Here is a 23546-nt window from a genome sequence, read left to right as displayed (position 1 = left end):
GCTGCTAGAGGGGGAGACACACAAGGTATCATTCTGTAATTAATCCCCACCCCACCCCACCAATCTCCCTCCCTGTTCGGGCCCCCCTGTATGCCGGGCCCCCTACAGGAGGACCGGTGGTGGCCCTGGCTGACGACAATTGGGAAAGAGATGTCAGAGAAGAGGCACAGTGCAAGATGTGATTTGGATGTCTGGTGTGATCAGACTGTACTAGAGAGCACTCCCACCACTTGTAAGATTCAGAGCATATGTCCATAGACCCAGAAGAGGGCACCCTGGGTCTGATAAGAGACTAACATCATACAAGTTAAAGGAGAAGTAGAGCTAAAGCCTACTGTTGGCTGACATCGCTCAGCCAGTCCAGATTCTGGACTGATCTCAACTTTAATGTCAGGACCAACCCAGATGCTTGACCAGCAGCTGGCTCAGGCTCTCAGCCTACTGCTGAGAACCTGAGTCAGCTGCTTCTGCCCCCTTCACAGTCCTGCACTCCAGTGAGCACTGGAGGGACAGAACTGTTCTTACTACAGGAGGTATGTAGTTACATTTGCAAAAATAGCATAACTCCTCACTAAGCTCCTGAGAGCTAAAGATGAAGAAGATAAAAGGGGCTCATAAAGAGTTCATCAAGTTAACCATTTATTGTTGGGGGCACTGTCTGGGTTCTGTTTCAGATGGAATAGGGATGCTGATGCTCTGTTAAGAAGACCCTATGACGCAGAGACTCCTAAGGAAGAGTGTGTCAAGGAATCAAGTACATAGCCAGAAAGGCAACAAGGGCCAAAGCCATCAGAGTGACCACTGTTGGAACCTCAAAGCTCTGTTGTAACTTGACTCAGGTGAGTAATGAGGGCCTGCCTTCTTTCTCCAAGAAACACTTGACGAAAGACCAAGCAAAAGATCCTCTCTGCAATTTGACTTTGAAAGCCTTAGAGAATGGTCGCCCAAAGCTTCTACTAGCCACAGATTCTCAAAAGGTAGCTCAACTAGTCAACAAAGAGTGCAATAGTTTACAGTTGCTGGATGGGGTGGTCTACCTAAGGTAAACTGCTGTTTTTAAAACTTTTTTTTGCATTGATCCATGTCCCCTGGGGCAGGACCCAGGTCCCCAAACACTTTTTAGGACAGTAACTTGCATATTAGCCTTTAAAATTAGCACTTTACATTTCTCCCATAGACTAGTACAGGGTGTTCCGGCTTTTCGAATTTGCCGCAAACAGCTCATATTGTTCACTGTTAGCTGAACAGGCGAACAGGTAATGTTCGAGTCGAACATGAGTTTGACTCGAACTCGAAGCTCATCCCTACTGCCTACCCATACCTCCTACAGGAAGGCAGTTACCGAATGACAGGAAGACTCAACAAAATACTAGAGTGCTCACTAGCACCCTGGTAGGTCAGTCAAAAAAGACTGATGGTACTTGTAGTTCATTCATTCACAGAACTCTGTAAATGAATTATGTAGCCCCATAAGCGGAGCCCCACATGCCCGTGTTCTTTTCAAATTGTGACAGAGGGTGCATGAGGGAGCCACTGAGCTGTCACAATAAGAAGGGGGATCATAGGGAGGCTGCAGGAGCAGGAACATGTTACATGTTCCACCCAAAATGGATGAGTAACAAAATGGATGAGTAACATGTTCCCAAAGGTGAATTTATCCTTTAATACTAGAGTACCTAGCGCCATAATAAAAATAACTTACATTTAAAGGGTAAAGTTACCTTTGGGAACATGTTACATGTTCCATTCATTTTTAGGATGGAGCATGTAACATGTTCCCTCTCCTGCAGCCTCTCCCCAATCCCCCTTCTAATTCACACCCACTGTCACAATCTAAAGAAAACAGGACTGTGGGGAGCTCTGCCCACATGGCTGTGTCATTTATTAACGGAGTTCTGTAAATGAATGAACTACAAGTACCGACAGCCTTTGAGGCTGGCGACTTGTAGTTCTCAATAAATTACCAGCGTGCTGGTGAGCACTCTAGTAGTTCACAGATTCTTTCTGTCATTCAGTAACTGTCTGCCTGTAGGAGGTACGGGCAGACAGTTTAACTGACAGTCTGCAGGAGCTTTATAGGCTCCTAAAAAAATAAATAATAAATGCACATTTTTTTTTACCTGCAAAAAATTTGAATTTATAATTTTTTTAGAAAGGTGAACTTAAACTTTAAAGGATAGAATCACAGCGCAACCTCTCATATAAGAGTTTTTTCATTCTTAAAATATAGATGAAGGGATCAGTCAGATTTTTTCCATTTGGCCTTCAGGCTGAACTACTGTGCAGCCCTATTAAGCAAAAATCAGACTACGCATATATCACATAAAATTACGTTGAATATAATTATAAACAATGCATATAAACAAGGTGTGTGATATACTAACATATTACAAGTTTTTACACAAAGCTTATCTATTTAAAGTGTTTTTTTAAGCCAGTGTGTTACAGTATGTTTATTGCATCCCTTCTGTTAGATAACAACATGTGTCCTAGAGTCTGTGTTTTATAAAAAAATAAAAAAGATTTCTACGTGATTTCACAGTGCCTCCCAGCGCTCACGTGATTTTTCGGCTCTCTCCTCTCCACGTATCTCTCCTCTCTCCCCCCAGGGGGAGGGGCAGAGAACTCCCGCTGATATCGCTGATAAAACCGAGGAGTCACGTCAGCGCCGGGAGGCACTGTGAAATCAGGAGAAAATCTGAATTTTTTTTTAATATAGTGCAGACACTAGGACACATGTTGTTATCTAACAGAGGGGATGATATAACCATAAAATAGTAGAGGAGAGGGGAGCAGAGCGGTGCTGGTATGAGCTAAAAGGCGGGGGGAGGACAGAGCAGGGCTGCGGATGACAGAGGCACATAAACTGACCACGGTGTCAGGGCTCGGTAGCCATTATAAACCATGGTCAGTTTACAGGGGGGGTTGGGCAAAACCAGGCAGGATCAGCCAGGTATTTCAGGTGATACGGAAAGGGGAGGGGGCAAATTACACAGCACAAGCATTGTGCTGTATAACATGCTCTAAGAAAACAGGATCACTTTTTTAAATAGGGTAACAAACACTTTAACCTGTGAAAAAATGATTGGACAATAATGAGAGTATATGGAAAAAAGTGTTCTTCTGCTGAACACCAAGACATTATGTTCACTGCAATACTTACACAGTTATTAGTTTTGGGGGGGGGGACATGGATAATATTTCAGTGGAAAGGTATAGATACTATACAACCACACAGTTGCACCAAAAAGTTTGCGTTTTAAGGCCTAGGGAGAGATAAGCATGAAAAAAACTATTTAAGAAAAGCTATTTAAAGTTCAAGAATGACAAGACCTGGTTTTCGTTCTCTGCAGAGTTGGAATAAAGAAAGAAAGGTGTCAAGGGAGCGCTGTTAATGAGGTCTGCAGGTAAGCAGCCACACATGAAAATGTCTGAAGCTATGGAGTAGTGATGGACGAACGTTTCGCCCGGCGGTCGTTTCGCGGCGAATTTCCGACATTCGCGGTCCGCACGTTCGAACGCCTTTTTCCGTCGTTCGCCGCGGCGGACTTACGTGTTTAATGTATACAAGAACTTTAACCTTTGGTGACACGTTTATCATGTGATACAGGACAGCCAATTGAGACATGACAGCACATGGACACTTGTACATTCCCCCTAACCTATAAATACACCCGATCCGGTGGCCATTTTACATTCTTTCTTCTGTTACGATAGGGACAGGTTCCTGTGTGGAGTAGGGAGAGATAAACCACTAGCTATTTGGTACACAAAAGTTCTTTTCAGGACTGGTATAGGTGTTAGGTGTTGATAGGTTTGCTGTGCTGCTGATTCTTGCAGCAGCCTGAGTGTCTTTTGTTAGTTTAGAGAAAGGGAAAGGACGGTGTATGCTACAGGGACAGCCAGATTAGTCTTTCATCATCATCATCATCATCATCATCATTAGCTGTTACTATCAAGGTCCACAAAAGAGCTGTTCCAGTAACCACTAATCGTTCTCTTTTTTTGCCAATTTGTATAGGGACAGGAAGGAAGCAGTGTTGTCAGGCAGTGAGGGTAATTTTAAAGACTTGCTGTTATTATTAGTTCCACAAAGGTTCTTTTCAGGACTGGTATCAGTGGTACAGTAATAGGCTTGTACATGTATAATATTCTTTCTTCCAAATATAGAAAGGATATTATACTTGACTGCTGCCCTTCTGCTGCAGTCTGCTAAACATTCACAACTCACTTGTTCCACAAAAGTTCTTATAAGGACTGGTAACTTGGTATAGGGTGCTACGGTACATAGGCTTGAGTGCGGTACAGTCTGCTGTTCTGTAAGGACCGCTATCGGTCCACAATAGATAGGGTTGACGTGCACCACTGCTGACCGCTGCCCTATACTGCAGCAGTCCTTCAGCGGTATAGGGACTGACGTACAGTCTGCTAATCACTAACACACAACCTGCTTGTTCCACAAAAGTTCTTATAAGGACTGGTAACTTGGTATAGGGTGCTACGGTACATAGGCTTGAGTGCGGTACAGTCTGCTGTTCTGTAAGGACCGCTATCGGTCCACAATAGATAGGGTTGACGTGCACCACTGCTGACCGCTGCCCTATACTGCAGCAGTCCTTCAGCGGTATAGGGACTGACGTACAGTCTGCTAATCACTAACACACAACCTGCTTGTTCCACAAAAGTTCTTATAAGGACTGGTAACTTGGTATAGGGTGCTACGGTACATAGGCTTGAGTGCGGTACAGTCTGCTGTTCTGTAAGGACCGCTATCGGTCCACAATAGATAGGGTTGACGTGCACCACTGCTGACCGCTGCCCTATACTGCAGCAGTCCTTCAGCGGTATAGGGACTGACGTACAGTCTGCTAAACACTAATACACAACCTGCTTGGTCCACAAAAGTTCTTATAAGGACTGGTAACTTGGTATAGGGTGCTACGGTACATAGGCTTGAGTGCGGTACAGTCTGCTGTTCTGTAAGGACCGCTATCGGTCCACAATAGATAGGGTTGACGTGCACCACTGCTGACCGCTCACCTATACTGCAGCAGTCCTTCAGCGGTATAGGGACTGACGTACAGTCTGCTAATCACTAACACACAACCTGCTTGTTCCACAAAAGTTCTTATAAGGACTGGTAACTTGGTATAGGGTGCTACGGTACATAGGCTTGAGTGCGGTACAGTCTGCTGTTCTGTAAGGACCGCTATCGGTCCACAATAGATAGGGTTGACGTGCACCACTGCTGACCGCTGCCCTATACTGCAGCAGTCCTTCAGCGGTATAGGGACTGACGTACAGTCTGCTAAACACTAATACACAACCTGCTTGGTCCACAAAAGTTCTTATAAGGACTGGTAACTTGGTATAGGGTGCTACGGTACATAGGCTTGAGTGCGGTACAGTCTGCTGTTCTGTAAGGACCGCTATAGGTCCACAATAGATAGGGTTGACGTGCACCACTGCTGACCGCTCACCTATACTGCAGCAGTCCTTCAGCGGTATAGGGACTGACGTACAGTCTGCTAATCACTAACACACAACCTGCTTGTTCCACAAAAGTTCTTATAAGGACTGGTAACTTGGTATAGGGTGCTACGGTACATAGGCTTGAGTGCGGTACAGTCTGCTGTTCTGTAAGGACCGCTATCGGTCCACAATAGATAGGGTTGACGTGCACCACTGCTGACCGCTGCCCTATACTGCAGCAGTCCTTCAGCGGTATAGGGACTGACGTACAGTCTGCTAAACACTAATACACAACCTGCTTGGTCCACAAAAGTTCTTATAAGGACTGGTAACTTGGTATAGGGTGCTACGGTACATAGGCTTGAGTGCGGTACAGTCTGCTGTTCTGTAAGGACCGCTATCGGTCCACAATAGATAGGGTTGACGTGCACCACTGCTGACCGCTCACCTATACTGCAGCAGTCCTTCAGCGGTATAGGGACTGACGTACAGTCTGCTAATCACTAACACACAACCTGCTTGTTCCACAAAAGTTCTTATAAGGACTGGTAACTTGGTATAGGGTGCTACGGTACATAGGCTTGAGTGCGGTACAGTCTGCTGTTCTGTAAGGACCGCTATCGGTCCACAATAGATAGGGTTGACGTGCACCACTGCTGACCGCTGCCCTATACTGCAGCAGTCCTTCAGCGGTATAGGGACTGACGTACAGTCTGCTAAACACTAATACACAACCTGCTTGGTCCACAAAAGTTCTTATAAGGACTGGTAACTTGGTATAGGGTGCTACGGTACATAGGCTTGAGTGCGGTACAGTCTGCTGTTCTGTAAGGACCGCTATCGGTCCACAATAGATAGGGTTGACGTGCACCACTGCTGACCGCTGCCCTATACTGCAGCAGTCCTTCAGCGGTATAGGGACTGACGTACAGTCTGCTAATCACTAACACACAACCTGCTTGTTCCACAAAAGTTCTTATAAGGACTGGTAACTTGGTATAGGGTGCTACGGTACATAGGCTTGAGTGCGGTACAGTCTGCTGTTCTGTAAGGACCGCTATCGGTCCACAATAGATAGGGTTGACGTGCACCACTGCTGACCGCTGCCCTATACTGCAGCAGTCCTTCAGCGGTATAGGGACTGACGTACAGTCTGCTAAACACTAATACACAACCTGCTTGGTCCACAAAAGTTCTTATAAGGACTGGTAACTTGGTATAGGGTGCTACGGTACATAGGCTTGAGTGCGGTACAGTCTGCTGTTCTGTAAGGACCGCTATCGGTCCACAATAGATAGGGTTGACGTGCACCACTGCTGACCGCTCACCTATACTGCAGCAGTCCTTCAGCGGTATAGGGACTGACGTACAGTCTGCTAATCACTAACACACAACCTGCTTGTTCCACAAAAGTTCTTATAAGGACTGGTAACTTGGTATAGGGTGCTACGGTACATAGGCTTGAGTGCGGTACAGTCTGCTGTTCTGTAAGGACCGCTATCGGTCCACAATAGATAGGGTTGAAGTGCACCACTGCTGACCGCTGCCCTATACTGCAGCAGTCCTTCAGCGGTATAGGGACTGACGTACAGTCTGCTAAACACTAATACACAACCTGCTTGGTCCACAAAAGTTCTTATAAGGACTGGTAACTTGGTATAGGGTGCTACGGTACATAGGCTTGAGTGCGGTACAGTCTGCTGTTCTGTAAGGACCGCTATCGGTCCACAATAGATAGGGTTGACGTGCACCACTGCTGACCGCTCACCTATACTGCAGCAGTCCTTCAGCGGTATAGGGACTAAGAGTTTTGTCACAGGGTCATTTAAAAAATGACAGGCAGAGGAAGAGGCAGGCCCTTCCGCAGGGGTGGTAGGGGTAGGGCAGGAGCAACAGGCTTGAGCCAAAGTGGGAAGTTGCAGAAGGTGCGTTCAATTACTTTAAAGGATGCACCAGACTTGGTTGAGTGGCTCGCTCAGCCTTACTCTTCTGCACCCTCCTCATCCTCTCGATCTGCACCCTCTTCTTCACTCTCTGCTATGTGCACCCCCAAAGACACTACCACCAACAACACCACCACCACCACCACCACCACATACCTTCCGCTTGAGTCACTGGAATTATTTTCCGATCCATATCAAGAGGACATTTCTGATGCGCAGCCACTCTTGGTATTGGATCAGGAAGAGGAGGTAGCAACAAGCGCTACTCAGCAGTCTGACGCCAGTACCCAGATCAGCCCAAGGAGGAGGTTGGTCCCCGGTGTTGCTGCCTACTCCGAGATCTCTACTTATAGCGGTGGGGAAGGTGACGTTGATGATGACGTGTCTAGTGATGTCACGTGGGTGCCCACAAGAGAGGAAGAGGAGGGGAGTTCAGAGGGAGATATGGACCAGCAGATAGGGAGGAGAAGCAGCAATGACTTACATTGCACAGCAGGGACAAAGCAGACTGCAAATGTATCAGGAGCGAGTCATCGACCATGTACGGTCACATCTGGCGCTCCCAGGACACCGGCACATGGCTCCGCAGTGTGGGCTTTTTTTAACGTGTCCGCTGCTGACAATAGCGTTGCCATCTGCAATCTTTGCAGTCAACGCGTTAGTCGCGGTAAGCCCAATACTCACCTAGGGACGACCGCCTTAAGAAGGCACATGAGCAGCCATCACCGAGCCCAGTGGGAGCAACGGAACACACAAAGCCACACTGCAGGCTCTCACCGTCCAGCCTCGTCTTCTACTTCTCCTTCTCCTCTCTCCTCACAATTGTCCTCCACTCCACCTTCCATCACGCCAAGCTCACATTTTTCTGCAAAAAGGCAGGCTTCCGTGGGCCTAATGTTTGAGCGTAAAAAAATGATGACGCCGGATAACCCTCTTGCCCAACGGTTGGCGGCTGGCTTGTCAGAACTCATAGCCCGCCAACTACTGCCATATAAACTGGTGGACTCGGAGGCCTTTCGCAAATTTGTGGCCATTGGAACACCACAATGGAAGGTCCCAGGAAGGAAGTATTTCTCAGAGAAGGGCATCCCAGAGCTATATGGCCATGTTCAGCGGCAAGTGAATGTATCTCTGGCACACAGTGTCGGTGCCAAGATACATCTGACCACAGACACGTGGTCTAGCAAACACGGGCAGGGAAGGTATATCAGTTTTACTGCCCACTGGGTGAACCTTCTGACGGCCGTCAAGCATGTAACCCGTGGCACCCGTGTAGATTTGGTTTTACCGCCACGGATTGCATGCAGGCCTGACTCTTCTTCTCCTCCTCCTACTCCATCCTCCTCCCTCTCCTCCTCAGCTGCCTCCTCCTTTTCCGCTGCTAGCGTCTCTTCCACTGCACCGCCCAAGCTCCCCAGAACCTATTCCACATGCCAGGTGAGACGTTGCCATGCCGTGCTGCGTCTGTTGTGCCTGGAAGCAAAGAGCCACACTGGCCCGGCACTCCTTTCAGCTTTGCGTTCACAGGCAGATGAGTGGCTAACACCGCTCAATTTGACAGTTGGTAAAGTGGTGTGTGACAACGGTGCCAATCTGCTTAGCGCATTGAAACAGGGCAAAATCACGCACGTGCCGTGCATGGCACACGTCTTAAACTTGGTCGTGCAGCGATTCCTTGTCAAATACCCTGGGGTCCAGGACATCTTGCGGCAGGCAAGGAAAATCTCGGCCCATTTCAGAAGATCTTACACGGCCATGGCTCGCCTTGCTGACATTCAGCGGCGACACCATCTGCCGGTCAGACGTCTTATTTGCGATTGCCCGACGCGATGGAACTCAACCTTCTATATGCTTGATAGGCTGCTCCAGCAGAAACGTGCAGTTAACGTCTACCTGTATGAACTCTGCGAAAGAAACGGTTCTGGGGAGCTGGGTTTTTTTTCACCGCGCCAGTGGCTGCTCATGCGCGACACATGCAGACTTCTTCGGCCATTTGAGGAGATCACCAAACTGGTCAGTCGCAGCCATGGCGCCATCAGTGACATGGTACCTTATGCCTTCTTTCTGGAGCGTGCATTGCATCGTGTCATTGATCAGGCTGTGGAGGAGCAGGAGCGGGAAGATGAGGAAGTCGCAATGCTGGATGAATTCCCAGGGGGGGCTACTCTATCTGAGACAAGTCAACAACAGGAGTCTGATGAGGAGTCAGAGGAGGATGGTGCCGGGGCGGATGAGCAGGAGCAAGAAGAGCATGCTTTAAACCTTTCTGGGATCCCTGTTGTGCGAGGATGGGGAGAGGAGAATGAAGAGGACGACATTATCCTGGATGATGAGCAGGAGCCAGGCCACCACACCGCTTCCACTTTAGTGCAAATGGGGGCCTTCATGCTCCAGTGTTTTAATAGGGACCCCCGTATAAAAAGCATGAGGGTCAAGGACCAGTACTGGGTGGCAACGTACTTAGACCCCCGGTACAAACACAAAATGGCGGAAATGTTACCGCCGTCGCAGAGGGCTGTCAGAATGCAGCACTTCCAGGCCTTGCTTCGAGAAATGCTGCATTCTGCTTTTGCGTGCGCTGGCAGAGGAGCAATTCCCACTCCCAGAGAAGGATTTGCGGGTACCAATCCAACAGCGCCTGCAAGAAGAGGCCGGTTTGAAGATGTGTTGGTGACTTCGGATATGAGGTCATTCTTTCAGCCGACCCATCGACAGGTGTCATCCGGATCCAGCATCAGGGAACGCCTAGACCGTCAGGTGTCCGACTACATTGGGTTAACGGCCGATGTGGACGCTCTGAGGAGTGATGAACCCCTAGACTACTGGGTGGGCAGGCTTGACCTCTGGCCAGAGCTTGCCCAATTTGCAATCGAACTGTTGGCTTGCCCCTCATCCAGTGTCCTGTCCGAAAGGACGTTCAGCGCAGCAGGGGGGATTGTGACCGATAAGCGTACTCGCCTAGCTCACCACAGTGTTAACTACCTCACATTTCTAAAAATGAATGAGGCATGGATCTCGGAGGAATTCAACACATGTGACCAGTAGACCATGTATATGTCTATAAACTATTTTTTTAATCAAGCACACAGACCTTCTTAATTCATTTGGCTCACTTCCTTGACCCAAAAAAGCACACCGTACTATATGCCCCTACCCTCCTCTTTGAAGAGGTTGAGCGGTGTCATATTTCTACTGGGGCTGCTTATGATATCCCTGTGCTGTGCTGACTTCCTCCTGGGGGTTCTTATTATGAAGGGATCACACTATCCCTGTGCTGTGCTGACTTCCTCCTGGGGGTTCTTATTATGAGGGGATCACACCATCCCTGTGCTGTGCTGACTTCCTCCTGGGGCTGCTTACGGTGCTGCTGTCAGTGCTGTATGTCACGGTGCTGCTGTCAGCGCTGTATGTCACGGTGCTGCTGTCAGCGCTGTATGTCACGGTGCTGCTGTCAGCGCTGTATGTCACGGTGCTGCTGTCAGCGCTGTATGTCACGGTGCTGCTGTCAGCGCTGTATGTCACGGTGCTGCTGTCAGCGCTGTATGTCACGGTGCTGCTGTCAGCGCTGTATGTCACGGTGCTGCTGTCAGCGCTGTATGTCACGGTGCTGCTGTCAGCGCTGTATGTCACGGTGCTGCTGTCAGCGCTGTATGTCACGGTGCTGCTGTCAGCGCTGTATGTCACGGTGCTGCTGTCAGCGCTGTATGTCACGGTGCTGCTGTCAGAGCGCTGTATGTCACGGTGCTGCTGTCAGAGCGCTGTATGTCACGGTGCATGTGTCATTCCGGTATGTCACGCTGCTGGTGATCATCTCCTGCACCCTCTTCTTTGCCTACCCTGGTCCCTGACCTTCCCTCTCCTCCATTGCCTTCATTAGCTCCATAGTCCTGAATTGTTAGAACAATTTCCCAAATAAAATAAAAATGCTTGTAGTTATCGATCCCAAATTCACCTCATACATGTATTATGTCATTGTCCAGATGGTGGGACTACGTTTTACCCCCTAATAATTACCACGTGGCCGCAAATTCGACATGAAGGTTTGCAAAGTTCGCCTCCCATTGAAGTCAATGGGGCCCGCGGCGAACGTTCGGTTTCGCGAACGTTTGGGTCCGTTCGCATTTCGCGTTCGCGAAACGTCCCGTCGGAAGTTCGTCCATCACTACTATGGAGAAAAGAGGAAATAAAAAGGTGAAAAGGAGGTCACTGTCTGTTACATGCAGATCCCAAAAATGTGGTGAGCATACTGTTTTCTAGGTGAAACTAAGAGGAATTTACTTTACTGAATCCTAAAGTGGAGAATACAATACATTTTATTGTACAATACTGACAAGGTCATAGCAATGTATGATGAGAAAAGACATAAAATAACTCAGTCTTGCCATTCCTATTCTTAAAGGTGATCCCTTTAGTGAAACACACACAATACTAAGTTTTCATACCAATTATATGGAAGTTCTCAAATTATGTATACATTAATTTTATCCAAATATAATTTCCTTTTAAGCTCTTGTACACACGGTCGGACATTCCGACAGAAAATGTCTGATCGGACCGTGTTGTCGGCTAATCCGACTGTGTGTGGGCTCCATCGGACTGTTTCCATCGGAATATCCGACGGATAAAGTTTTAGAGCTGGGCTATAAAACTTTCCGACAACATGATCTGATCGGACTTTGTCCGATTGTGTGTAGAGAATTCCGATCAAACAAAGTGCCACGCATGCTCAGATCAAATTCCTAGACCAAAGCCAAAGCTATTGGCTACTAGCCTGAATGTAGTCCCGTCCTAACGAAATAACATCATCATGTTACGTACGATTGGATTTTCCGACAACTTTGTCAGACCGTGTGTATGCAACACAAGTTTGGGACAAAATCCGTTGGATAAAATCCGACGGATTTTGTTGTCAGAATGTCCGACCATGTGTACAAGGGCAAAGAGTTTTATATAGACTGCATCCACCATTGCCTTTGAAAAAGCTATCCAGTAAACTCTGCCTGAAAGTCTGAAAGTTCCTTTTTCGTGACTTCAGCTTTCCTCCTTTGCACTACAGCCCTGCTGAATTTTCTGATCTTGAGGATTGTACCAAAGTGCTTTTGACTGACAAAGGTATTCCATATAGTAACAAAATTACCATAGGCATGCGCACAGGGTGTGCACACCCTACTCACCCTATTAGGTGCCAATTCCCCCTGCCTCATGTTGCCTGTAGCTTTGGGTGGGACCCCAAAGCACCCTCCCCATGTTGAGGGCAACCGGCTGGTATGGTATGGTACGCTCGCTCGCCCCCCCCCCTCCCTGACATACAAGGTTGCATGTTCAGAAAAGGGTCTGGTATGGATTTTGGGGGGGGACCCCCACACCATTTTCCTTTTACATTTTGGCACAGGGTTCCCCTTAAAATCCATACCAGACCTGAAGGGCCTGGTATAGATTTTGAAGGGGATGCCAATGCCACTGTGGGGATGGTGGTCCAGGGTGAGAACAGCGATGGCTTATGGCACACACAGAGTATTACACTAAGACCAAAAAGTTTACTTTTGCTTTTATGAGACAAGAAAAATGTTAAAACATGTTTGCTACATTTCCCGCGTGTCTCATTGCAAACTCCAAATTATGTTTTTTTATCAACACAAAGCAATCAGCATTGACAGCTCATATGCCTTTTGATATCCATAGCTGCCATAACCAGTACCTTGGAGTATTTATCAATTTTGGATTAATGCATGACCTTCACATTTATCCGTGTCCTCTTTATTGCTTCTCTGATTAAAGCGGACCTTCACCCTTTTACACATGTTCCTTCCATTCCACCCCTCCTCCCATCCTGCAGAAGTATCGCACTGTGTTTTTTTTCTTTTTTTTAGTCTACCTTTTTTTGGCAAAAATGTCTGGCCCCACCTCCCTATGCACATCATTTTCCTTAGGTGAATGATGTGCACACTGCCCATTGCACATCACATATCCTAGGAGGCATAGCCTTTCATTCAAGGAAAGGAGGAGGAGTGGGCTTATCATCATGGCATCGAGAGGCCTGCCCGCAGAACCTGGAACAGCCAACGGGCCTCTCGATGACGTCAGAGACAATATGACAAAGCGATGGCAGGGCAAGGGTGGATCCCAGCGGGACAAAGCTGTATCTACTGGATGGGTGAATATCTAAAATGTGCAGATGCCCCTTAAGGTAAGCGGGCTAAAAAAAAAAGGGGGGGGGGGTTGGCCGGAGATAAGTTTTAATGTCCTTCCTATCTGCTGGTCATCTTTAGGTACCATCCTGTTGTGCTATAATCTTTACATTGTTAAATTAAGCCTTTTTTGTGCTCAGGGGAAATTTAAATCTTGATTGGAGCTTCCCTAGAATTTTATCCAGGATATGTTTCTATAGCTCCTTGATTGTCATGATTCTTTTTGCTTTTTTTACATGTCCTTTTACAAGCTCTGGGGCCTTCTAAAAACAGTTATATTTATTATGAGGTCACGTGACACTTCAAATGCACATAGGAGTGCCCTATTTAGCAATTTATGTGATTTCTAAAAGCAATGCCTCAGCAAAGCTAATTTAGTGGTTTCATAGCAAAGGGGTGATTTTATTTTTTTGAAATAATATGGAAATCTACAAAGATTTTGGGGGATTTTATAAGTTTATATCATTAAAACATAACATATAAATCCAGTCACTTTCATTGTAGTTCCAAGTTGTAACATTACAAAATACAAAAAAATCCAAGAATAAGTGAATACTTATGCAAAACACTGTAAAATTATATATATGTTATAAGAATTTATTTGTGACCACAGGCCTGCACTGAACACATGTGATATGGCCAAAAATAATGTTTCTTTTGAAAATGCTTATCAGTCAGTAAAATGTATAGGTGAATGCAATAAAAGTTTATTGTTAAGGATTTTGAGAAGACGGGTGTCATATATATATATATATATATATATATATATATATATATATATATATATATATATATATATATATATATATATATATGGTCTGAGTATGATAAAGGTGTTTTTTTTATTTAACATCAAATGTCACAATATTTCTGATATCAAACTTGATAGATACAATGATATTTGCATAAACATTTTTGAGCACATTAACCATTAGAAAAAAATAAACAAAAAAGGACAGATGCTAAGGTTTGTGATGGGAAATGCAGTGGCATTTCGCATTAAAAGTGTCAAATGGGATAATTATCTGCATGAAACTTAAATTATACACACAGATTATATTCCAGATTCCTGAACCAGTTGTCACTAATGGATGGAACATTTACAGTCTGTATATGATGTGTAATTACTTATTTACAAATTGCTTAAAAAAAAAAATCCATTTATATTTCAAATTTACTATTTGTGCACAAGGTGAAAGTAAACAACCTTGTTCAGCCTCCCAATCTTGGCAGTTATGTTTGCACATAAAACGTGTTTGTCTCCAAGAGAACATATTTTCACAATATAAATATTTCTCTAAGTGTCTAATACTGTGATTTCTAGGCTAATCCATCTGTTCTAATTATGTAATTAATATGTTAATAAAGAAGAGCAATTTTGAAAGTTCCTTTTCAACATAATTGCTGTAAAGAGGATTTTGCTTAGGGTACAGCAATAGCAGATATACAAATGGCTTTCTTCACTTTGTAGAAATCACCTGTCCTGTTAAAGGCAACATAAACAACATAAATGCTTTCCCCTATGATCCATGAAGCAATGCCATTGGCAATGATGATTGACACATGCAGTGATATCACCAGTTTGCAAAATGTGGTCATCATACCAGTTATAGTTAACCTGAACTCAAAAAGTAAAGATTAGCTATCTTACAGGGAACATCTAGAAATGGTGTTTGTGTCTAAAATGCTAGTGTCATGGGATGATAGTTGATTATTTCACTACTCTGCTGCCCATTGTTCTCTTTGCTGGAGAGAAAGCTATACCTGAGGACCTGCAATGCTAGTATCTCTTTGGTTTATGAATTCTGTGGATCCATGTCCCTTTACTTCTGCTTCTGCTTCTTGATCATTACTCCACCAGTCTGAAGATCAATCAAGACCAATCATCATGAAGGTAGCTTGGTTGAGGAAATAAATACCTGTTTCTATCAAGACGGCCTCCTGAACCCAGAGACAAAGTGACGTGCAGAACGAGGCATGGTAATAATGGGCAAAAAAAATGCTGCAGGGAGCAAGCAGACTGTATTGGTAACTAGTTGTTTGCCTTCTGCTTGTATTTTTGAGTCTCAGACCATTTTATTGAGGGGCGTAGAACATTTCTTGTTTTATCCCAGACACTTGTCATGCAGCAGTCTCTAGTATGGAAGCACAAGCTCTGCACCAATAGAAAGTTGCACTTTAATGTGGTGGTGGAGGGGGTGCAGCTATTACCACTATTACTACTACTCCTAAAGACTTCACTTTTATTGGTTGAACTTGATGGGCTTTTTACATTTTGAATAGAGTAAGGGAGGGCTATAACCCTGATAATTTATTTTTTCCATCTATGTCCCATTGGGGAGTTTTCTCTTCACTTCCTGCCCTATACACAAAACAGGAAGTAAGAATAAATTACTGCAAGGTAAGGGATTACTTCACAGGGGTCACCAGAATTGTGTGACCCCTGTGAAGTGATCTTTCATGTATATTACTGATCTGAAATTTTGGATTTTTTTCACTCTTGTTGATACTGGTAAACATGACAAACAGAGAATGTGAATCTTCCTAACAGGGTTGCAGACAGCAATAAAAACCTGACAGATGATCTGATCTCTCTCCACTCTATCCAAAACTAAAACAAATGTCTTTAGTTATACATTAGGCTGGAAGTTAATATTGAGTGTTCAGGTTTTCTAGGGTGTTTCATGACATAAATTGGTGTATGTTCAGACACTTTTAGGTGTCTGATTTTATGTTCTGCTGTAATTTGGATATTTATCATGCAGGTGCAAGACAGACATTAAATTGCCCTTCGATAATGTTACTCACTTGATAATGTTACTCACTTGTGTTATTCCTCAGCATAACACCTATAGGTTGACATGATGACATCAAATTGAAATTTCTTTTGTTGAAAATCCATCATCAGCTCTGGATAATAATAAACTACTAGCACACCAACATTGGAATTGTGTTCAAATCAAATATCTTTATTATACATGTTTTAGTTTTCAGTGACATTGGTATAACTGTGCTTATGCTGGCATATAAAATGTAATCATACTGTGCAAAATGGGTATAAGTAACAGTAGTTACCAAAATATGTCATAGCTATGAAAGCATTGTCAGAATCCTGCTAAAATGAAAATGCCTTAACATTTGAGCATTCTCCAAGCCTTAAAATGCATTAACAATCCCTTCCCAACAATACAAAATTGTGTGCATTATCATGTAGTTCTAGTTCTAGTAGGTGTCTGATTTCTATATGTACTGTGCAGCATTGCATGTGTCCTGGTTTGTGCTTTGTTCTCATTATAACTTCATTATAATGTGTTTTTGATTAAATTAAAGGGGGATATCCTTTATTTTTTTTTATTTTTTTTAGGAATTCATTTAATACAATGTATTAACTTTTTTTTATATATTGTGCTTCTTTGCATTAATATTCCTGATAACATTAAACATAAAGGTCTGCAACTATTAAGGAACGCACCTTGCTGTATGCCAGAGGATCCAAAGGTAAAATTCCCCTTTTATGATTACACATCTGTAACCAAAATATATTTACGATAATATGTACTCTATTTTTTTAATCTGGACCCTTAAACACTTAAAACCACAAAATTATTTTCATCTTAAAAATAATTTACAGCCCTCAATAATCCATATATATATATATATATATATATATATATATATATATATATATATATATATATATATATATATATATACCGGTATATATATATATATATATATTATAGTACATAAATTAATTGGATTTAACATGGTTACATCACACCTTCTCTTATAGACTGAATTAAAGTCCTGTTTGCTCTTAATCAGCACTCTGATGTGCATGTTACGCCCCCTTTTTCTGTATTCAGGCATTGCAGCTGGTGCTCTTGGTGAACAGAAAGTATACAGAAGAACAAGCCACATTTTTCTCAGAGCAATTTCTTTTGTAACCATATCTGCCACAAGTTCATTGACATTTCCATAATTTCTAGTGCAAACTCTGTGGGTAGAATTGTCCATAGACAAAGCACTGAGATCAGAGGAATAATATATATAAATTTAATACAAATACACTTTATGTGCAGGTAAGGTAATCAATTTGTATATATATAGATAAATACAATATAAACAGAAGTGAAAAATATGAAAAATGAACCCATAATGACAATGTTATTCATATCAAACTGATAATGTTTATATATCTATTTAAAAAATAAATGTAAGAAATGGGATTGATTCCCTTTAAAAGAAAATGAATGGCTTTAGTGCTGCACTGCTGCATTGAAATGTTGGATAAATGACCCTACTGATATTCCTATTATTTTACATAAAGAATTGAGTGCATTTATGTAGAGAACAGTAATATGATTCTGAGTCAGCACCAAGGACAGCTCACATCATAATCTATTGTATTGCAGCATATCAGCCTGACCTCTGTCCCTTTGTGTACAGCATGTGTGTCATCACTTCCTCTGGATCATTCTTTTCTTCCTAATTACCTGTGATCACTTTCGTTTATCTGTAGGTCTCCATTTCCTTTCAGTTTTTTCTTGTACAGCGTCCCATTAATCACTTACTGTCTACAGTCATTGCCAAATATAATGGTCATTTATAATCTGTTCAAGGAAATGCTTTCTTTCAATGTACATGTTGATAAAATTAAGCACATATGGATTTTGCATCCAGTATATTCATTTATGCCATGCCAAATCATCATGCAGCCTACACATGGTTAGACTTCCATTTGCCGATTCCCTCTTTAATTTTTTTATTCTCTGTACTCTGTTCATTTTCACCTTTGCCTCTAAAACAGTAGACCCCAAATAATTTGTACTTTTTACTAGGAAATCCCAGGTTCCTCACACCAGGCTCTGTACCTCCACACCTTGTCCGTGGGTTCACGATAGGGTAGCGGACACTGCCATCACCAAGCCATCCGGCTTCACACCTGTCCATAAGCTGCAGCTTCCAGGCAGCATACAGCTGGCCTACTTTGGCTACAGAGTCACCATTTTTTTCACAGGCCTTTGAGGCCTCTGGGAAGCTCATCTTGTGATATGTCTTCAGAAAGTAAACTTTACCTAGGGAGAAAGATCTATAATTAATAATTTTAAATGTTAGTATAACATGTCTAAATTTCTTACAACTTTGTACAAAGGGGTAATAATGGAAACAAAATGTCGAAAAAAGAAAGATTCCATTTATTTAAAGTGATTGTAAAGGTTTTTGTTTTTTTTAATAACAAACATGCCTATATTTAACTTACCTGCCTTCTCTTCTCGGGTCCCCCGCCGGTGCTCCTGGCCCCTCCCCTCTGACCAGTGCCCCCCATGGGAAGCCGCTTCCCATGGGGGCACTCATGCATGCTCACACCCAAACCCAGCTACTGTGTCCATTGACACAGACAGCCGGACTCGGCCCCACTCTCTCGTCACTGGCTTTGATTGACAGCACTGGGAGCCAATGGCTGGCAGTGCCCCAGCAAAGCCAGCAAGACCAGTAAGTGAGGGGAGAGAAGAGTTGAAGAGGTACACAGTGCTGGATCAAATGAGGGCTCAGGTAAGTAAAAGGGGGTTGAGGACGACACCTAAACATTTTTTACCTTAATGCAAGGAATACATTAAAGCGGAGTTCCACCCAAAAGTGGAACTTCCACTTTAAGCACTCCTCGTCCCCTTACATGCCACATTTGGCATGTAATTTTTTTGGGGGGGAGAATGTGTACCTTCTTTTTAGTGAAACTCCCTGTCCCGCTTCCTCCTTGCTCTTTTTGGTCACCTAGGCAACTCCTCCTCTTGGCCTATCCGGCCCCTCCCTGCCAGCAATCTTCTGGGACATGTCACAGGTCCCAGAAGATTGCCTGGCCAATAGCAGAATGCAGCACGACCCACGCATGTGCAGTGTGCACCCGACCGTGAAACTGTAAGCTGTCACAGCTGGGTGCCCACAGTCTCCTCCTCCGCAGAGAGGAGGGGGAGAAGAGCGAGGCTGCATCGCTGGACATTTGGACAGGTAAGTGTCTGTTTATTAAAAGTCAGCAGATACACTTTTTGTAGCTGCTGACTTTTAATAAATGAAAAAACATATCTGACCCTAAGTTACACTTTTTGGGGACCAATGACACCAATACAGTGATCAGTGCGAAAAAAAAATGAACTGTTCAATATATAAATGAAACTGGCAGGGAAGGGGTTAACACTAGGGACAATGAAAAGGTTAATTTGTTCCCTCAGTGTGTGTTCTAACTGTCTGGGGGGTGGGCTCACTGGGACAACACAGAGATTGCTGTTCCTGATTACTAGGAACAGCCGAGCTTGGTGGTGTTCCCTGTCAGAACGGGGATATGCCTTATTTACACAGGCAGATCCCTGTTCTGCTTCTCTGTGGAGCGATTCTGGATGGCCAGCAGACATTGAGCCCACCCACAGTATCTTATGCATGAAACAATGTACAGGTACGTCATTTCGTGCAGCCGGGCCGGCTGCAGTATATGTGTGGCGGCCGGTCCGGAAGTGGTTCATTTGTCTATTTTTATCAAAGTGAGTGAACAGAAGAAACATCTAAAGCAAATCAATATTTGGTTTGACTACCCTTTGGCTTTAAACCAGCATCATATCGTCCACTTGCAGACTTTGTACACTTGTACAAAATTAGGTGTATGATAACCAACTATATTAATCAGGTGCAAATCATCATCAATTTCATATGTAGGTTAAAACACAGTCATTGGCTATAACAGTAACAGCTATGTAGAACATTTAAATTGGTTGTAAACCCTCCCCTACAACTTTGTCCCATGTAAATCAGCATAAAAAACCCCAATGAACACTCATTGTAGATATCTCCTTACTTGCTTAGTATTGTTGTAATCCTTTTTGTTCTTTAGAATGACGTCACTGAGCATTACCATATCTCCCCTGATTTACGGCACATTCTCTATGTGCTTATCTATCTGTTATCAGGACTTCCTATGGCACAACACTGATATCCCAGGAGACTTCATAATCACTCAGAGCTTCCTCCTACACACCATGTGACCTCACATGCAATGTAAAGTAGGGCATGGGACAGCATTACTGAAGACATATTAGCTGAAGCTGATAAGACTCACACAGACAAACACTAGGTAATCAGCACAAGTAAATACTATGAAATAAAACAAGTCAGCTATGAACAGAGAAGCAGGGTTGCCATAGAAACATTGGATTGAGAAGGAGGCTTGGTTAACAGTACAGGAAGTGCTCAATGTAAGGGCGGAAATACACTCCACTGTGGACTCAGAAAACAATACTTAAGATGGTGCTGCCTAACCCCTGGAAACAAGTTTTTTAAAGTTTCTTTAAACAGTAAGTAATATGCAATTTGGGCTGAATTATAGTGACTATAGTTTGATAATTACTTATTATAATGGACTAAAAGAAAAGAAACATCAGAGTGGGAGAGTTTACTTCATCTTTAAAACTGGATAAAGAACAGACAACTCTGCTTTTAAGGTGAGGTTGTAGAAGAACGTTTCATGTCACAGGTCATGCACCACAGCAAGACTGAGCACAGCAACAAGAAACAAGGTAGTTATACAGCATAGGCAAGGTCTCTCCCAGGCAAAGATTTCAAAGCAGACTGGGGTTTCAAGATGGACTGTTCAAGCTCTTTTGACACTGAGGACTGTTGATGCAGTGGTCAGCAAAGGAAACCTAATGCAGCAGATGAAAGACACGTCATGATTATTTCCTTTCAACATCAGAAGATGTCTGCGGTGCCATCAGCACAGAACTGCCAAAAACCAGTGGGACCCAGGTACACCATCTACCGTCTGGGGAAATCTGGCCAGAAGTGGTCTTCATCGAAGAATTGCAGCCAAAAAGCCATACCTCTGATGTGGAAACAAGGCTAAGCGACTCAACTATGCAAGAAAAATGGCAGCAGGTGCTCTGGACTAATGAGTCAAAATTTCTAATATTTGGCTGGAGGAGGAGGCAGTGTGTTCACCAAAGAGCAGGAGAGCGCTACAATAATGAGTGTCTGCAGGCAACAGTGAAGCATGGTGGAGGTTCCTTGCAAGTTTGTAGCTGCATTTCTGCAAATTGAGTTGGAGAGGTGGTCAGGATCAATACTGAGAAGTACTTATCCATCATGCCATACCATCAGAAAGGCATATGATTTGCCCCAAATTTATTCTGCAGCAGGACAATGATCCCAAACATACAGCCAGTGTCATTAAGAACAATCTCCAATGTAAAGAAGAACAAGTCCTGGAAGCAATGGTTTGCCCCCCACAGAGCCATGATCTTAACATCATTGAGTCTGGGATTACATGAAGACACAGAAGGACTTCAGGTAGCCTACATCCACAAAAGATCTGTGGATAGTACTCCAAGATGTTTGGAACAACCTACCTGCCAAGTTCCTTCAAAACCTATGTGCAAGTGTACCTAGAAAAATTTAAGCTATTTTGAAAGAAAAGGGTGGTCACACCAACTATTGATTTGATTTGAATTTCTCTTCTAATTGTAATGCATAAATGAGGGAGCCTCCTTATATAATTCCTCAAAAAATGTAAAAAAAACAATGCAAACAATGAAGAATGATGATACTAAAACTCTGACATGCAAATGCAAACCAGCTACCCACTCAAAAATTGTGTATACACCTCATAAATCAGTATCAAAACAAACAGGTAGGTGCTTGGTTAAATACTTTGGAGACAATTATTCATATATGACATAGCTCCTTAAATTATATATTATGTATTTTTTTTTAAATCAAATGATTCAGTAACAAAGTGTAACCAATGAAAAAAAATATTATTATAACAGATGAAAAAAAAAAATGGGACCAGTTACAATCTATCTTACGTCCAACATTCCCTTAATACACCACAGGATAATATAGGTAAAGATTATAAGGTGATTACAAGTGGAAGAGATCCAGCAGCGGAGTTTACAGTGTTTGTAATGCTTGCTTAACACTTGCATCTGGTAAGTGTATGTTTCACCTGGGTTGGGGAAAGAGCACATGTCCACTGGATAAGAAGAATTGTTTATGTTTTCACCTATATTATCATGTGGTGTCTTAAGGGAAATTTGGATCTTAAGCCGCGTACACACGGGCGGACTGTATGGCCTACTTAGTCCGTCATACAATCCGACGGACAGTCCGTCATACTTTCGAATGAATGGACTTGACCACACACGGATGCACAAACAGTCCGTCGAAAGCTTGCGCGATGACGTGTACAGCACGTACGACGGGACTAGAAATAGGAAGTCCAATACACAGCAATGCACCCTTCCGCCGTGTAAATCCTTTCTGAGCATGCGCCATTCTTAGTCCGTCGAACTAGCCTACTCACGAGCGGATTGTCCGCTGAAACCAAAGTATGACGGACAGAATTTCGAAAAATCCAAAATACTTAGTACGCCAGACTGCACGCTGAAAAAGTCAGCTGAAGCCCACACACGAGCGGACTGTCCACTGAAATGTGTTTCGACGGACTAAGTAGGCCATACAGTCCGCCCGTGTGTATGCGGTATAAGATTGATTGGAACTGGTCCCATTTTTTTTATCTGTTATAATATTGTTTTTTCATTTGTTACACTTTGATCCGGAATAGTTTGATTTTGAAAAAGTAATTAATTAGGATTCAGGGAGCTATGGCATATATGAATATACTCCAAAGTATTTAACCAAGAGCCTACCTGTTTGTCATATGTCATTGGTCATGGCTTGACGCACCCCTGAAGAAAGAAATACTGAATTGGATGCTTCTCATACCATACACTGCTTTAGACAATATGTTATGTTAATATGCATACTAATTCAGGACTATCTCATCTGTAAACCGCAAATATTTTATTGTTGTTTTTTAATAATTATTTGACATAAAACCTATGTTTTTATTGTCATAGGGAAATTAGTGGTTATCCTTATAGTCTCAGGGGATACA

General features: G+C 43.5%; 1 protein-coding gene across 1 annotated transcript in view; it reads right to left on the bottom strand.

Annotated features, from left to right (window-relative positions):
• Nucleotides 1–17322: 17322 nt before the first annotated feature.
• The window catches only part of HAPLN4 (hyaluronan and proteoglycan link protein 4), a 30937-nt gene continuing 24713 nt past the window's right edge, over nt 17323–23546 (bottom strand). The window contains exon 5 of the mRNA XM_077475450.1: nt 17323–18681. Coding sequence (XP_077331576.1) covers nt 18323–18681 — 359 coding nt within the window. The 3' untranslated portion in view covers nt 17323–18322. The remainder of the gene's footprint in view (nt 18682–23546) is intronic.

Source organism: Lithobates pipiens, unplaced genomic scaffold, assembly GCF_037356315.1.
Source record: "Lithobates pipiens isolate NorthernLeopardFrog02 unplaced genomic scaffold, aLitPip1_a1.2 Scaffold_13, whole genome shotgun sequence".
In the NCBI taxonomy this organism is placed as follows: domain Eukaryota; kingdom Metazoa; phylum Chordata; class Amphibia; order Anura; family Ranidae; genus Lithobates; species Lithobates pipiens.
This window is presented reverse-complemented; position numbering and strand designations above follow the sequence as displayed.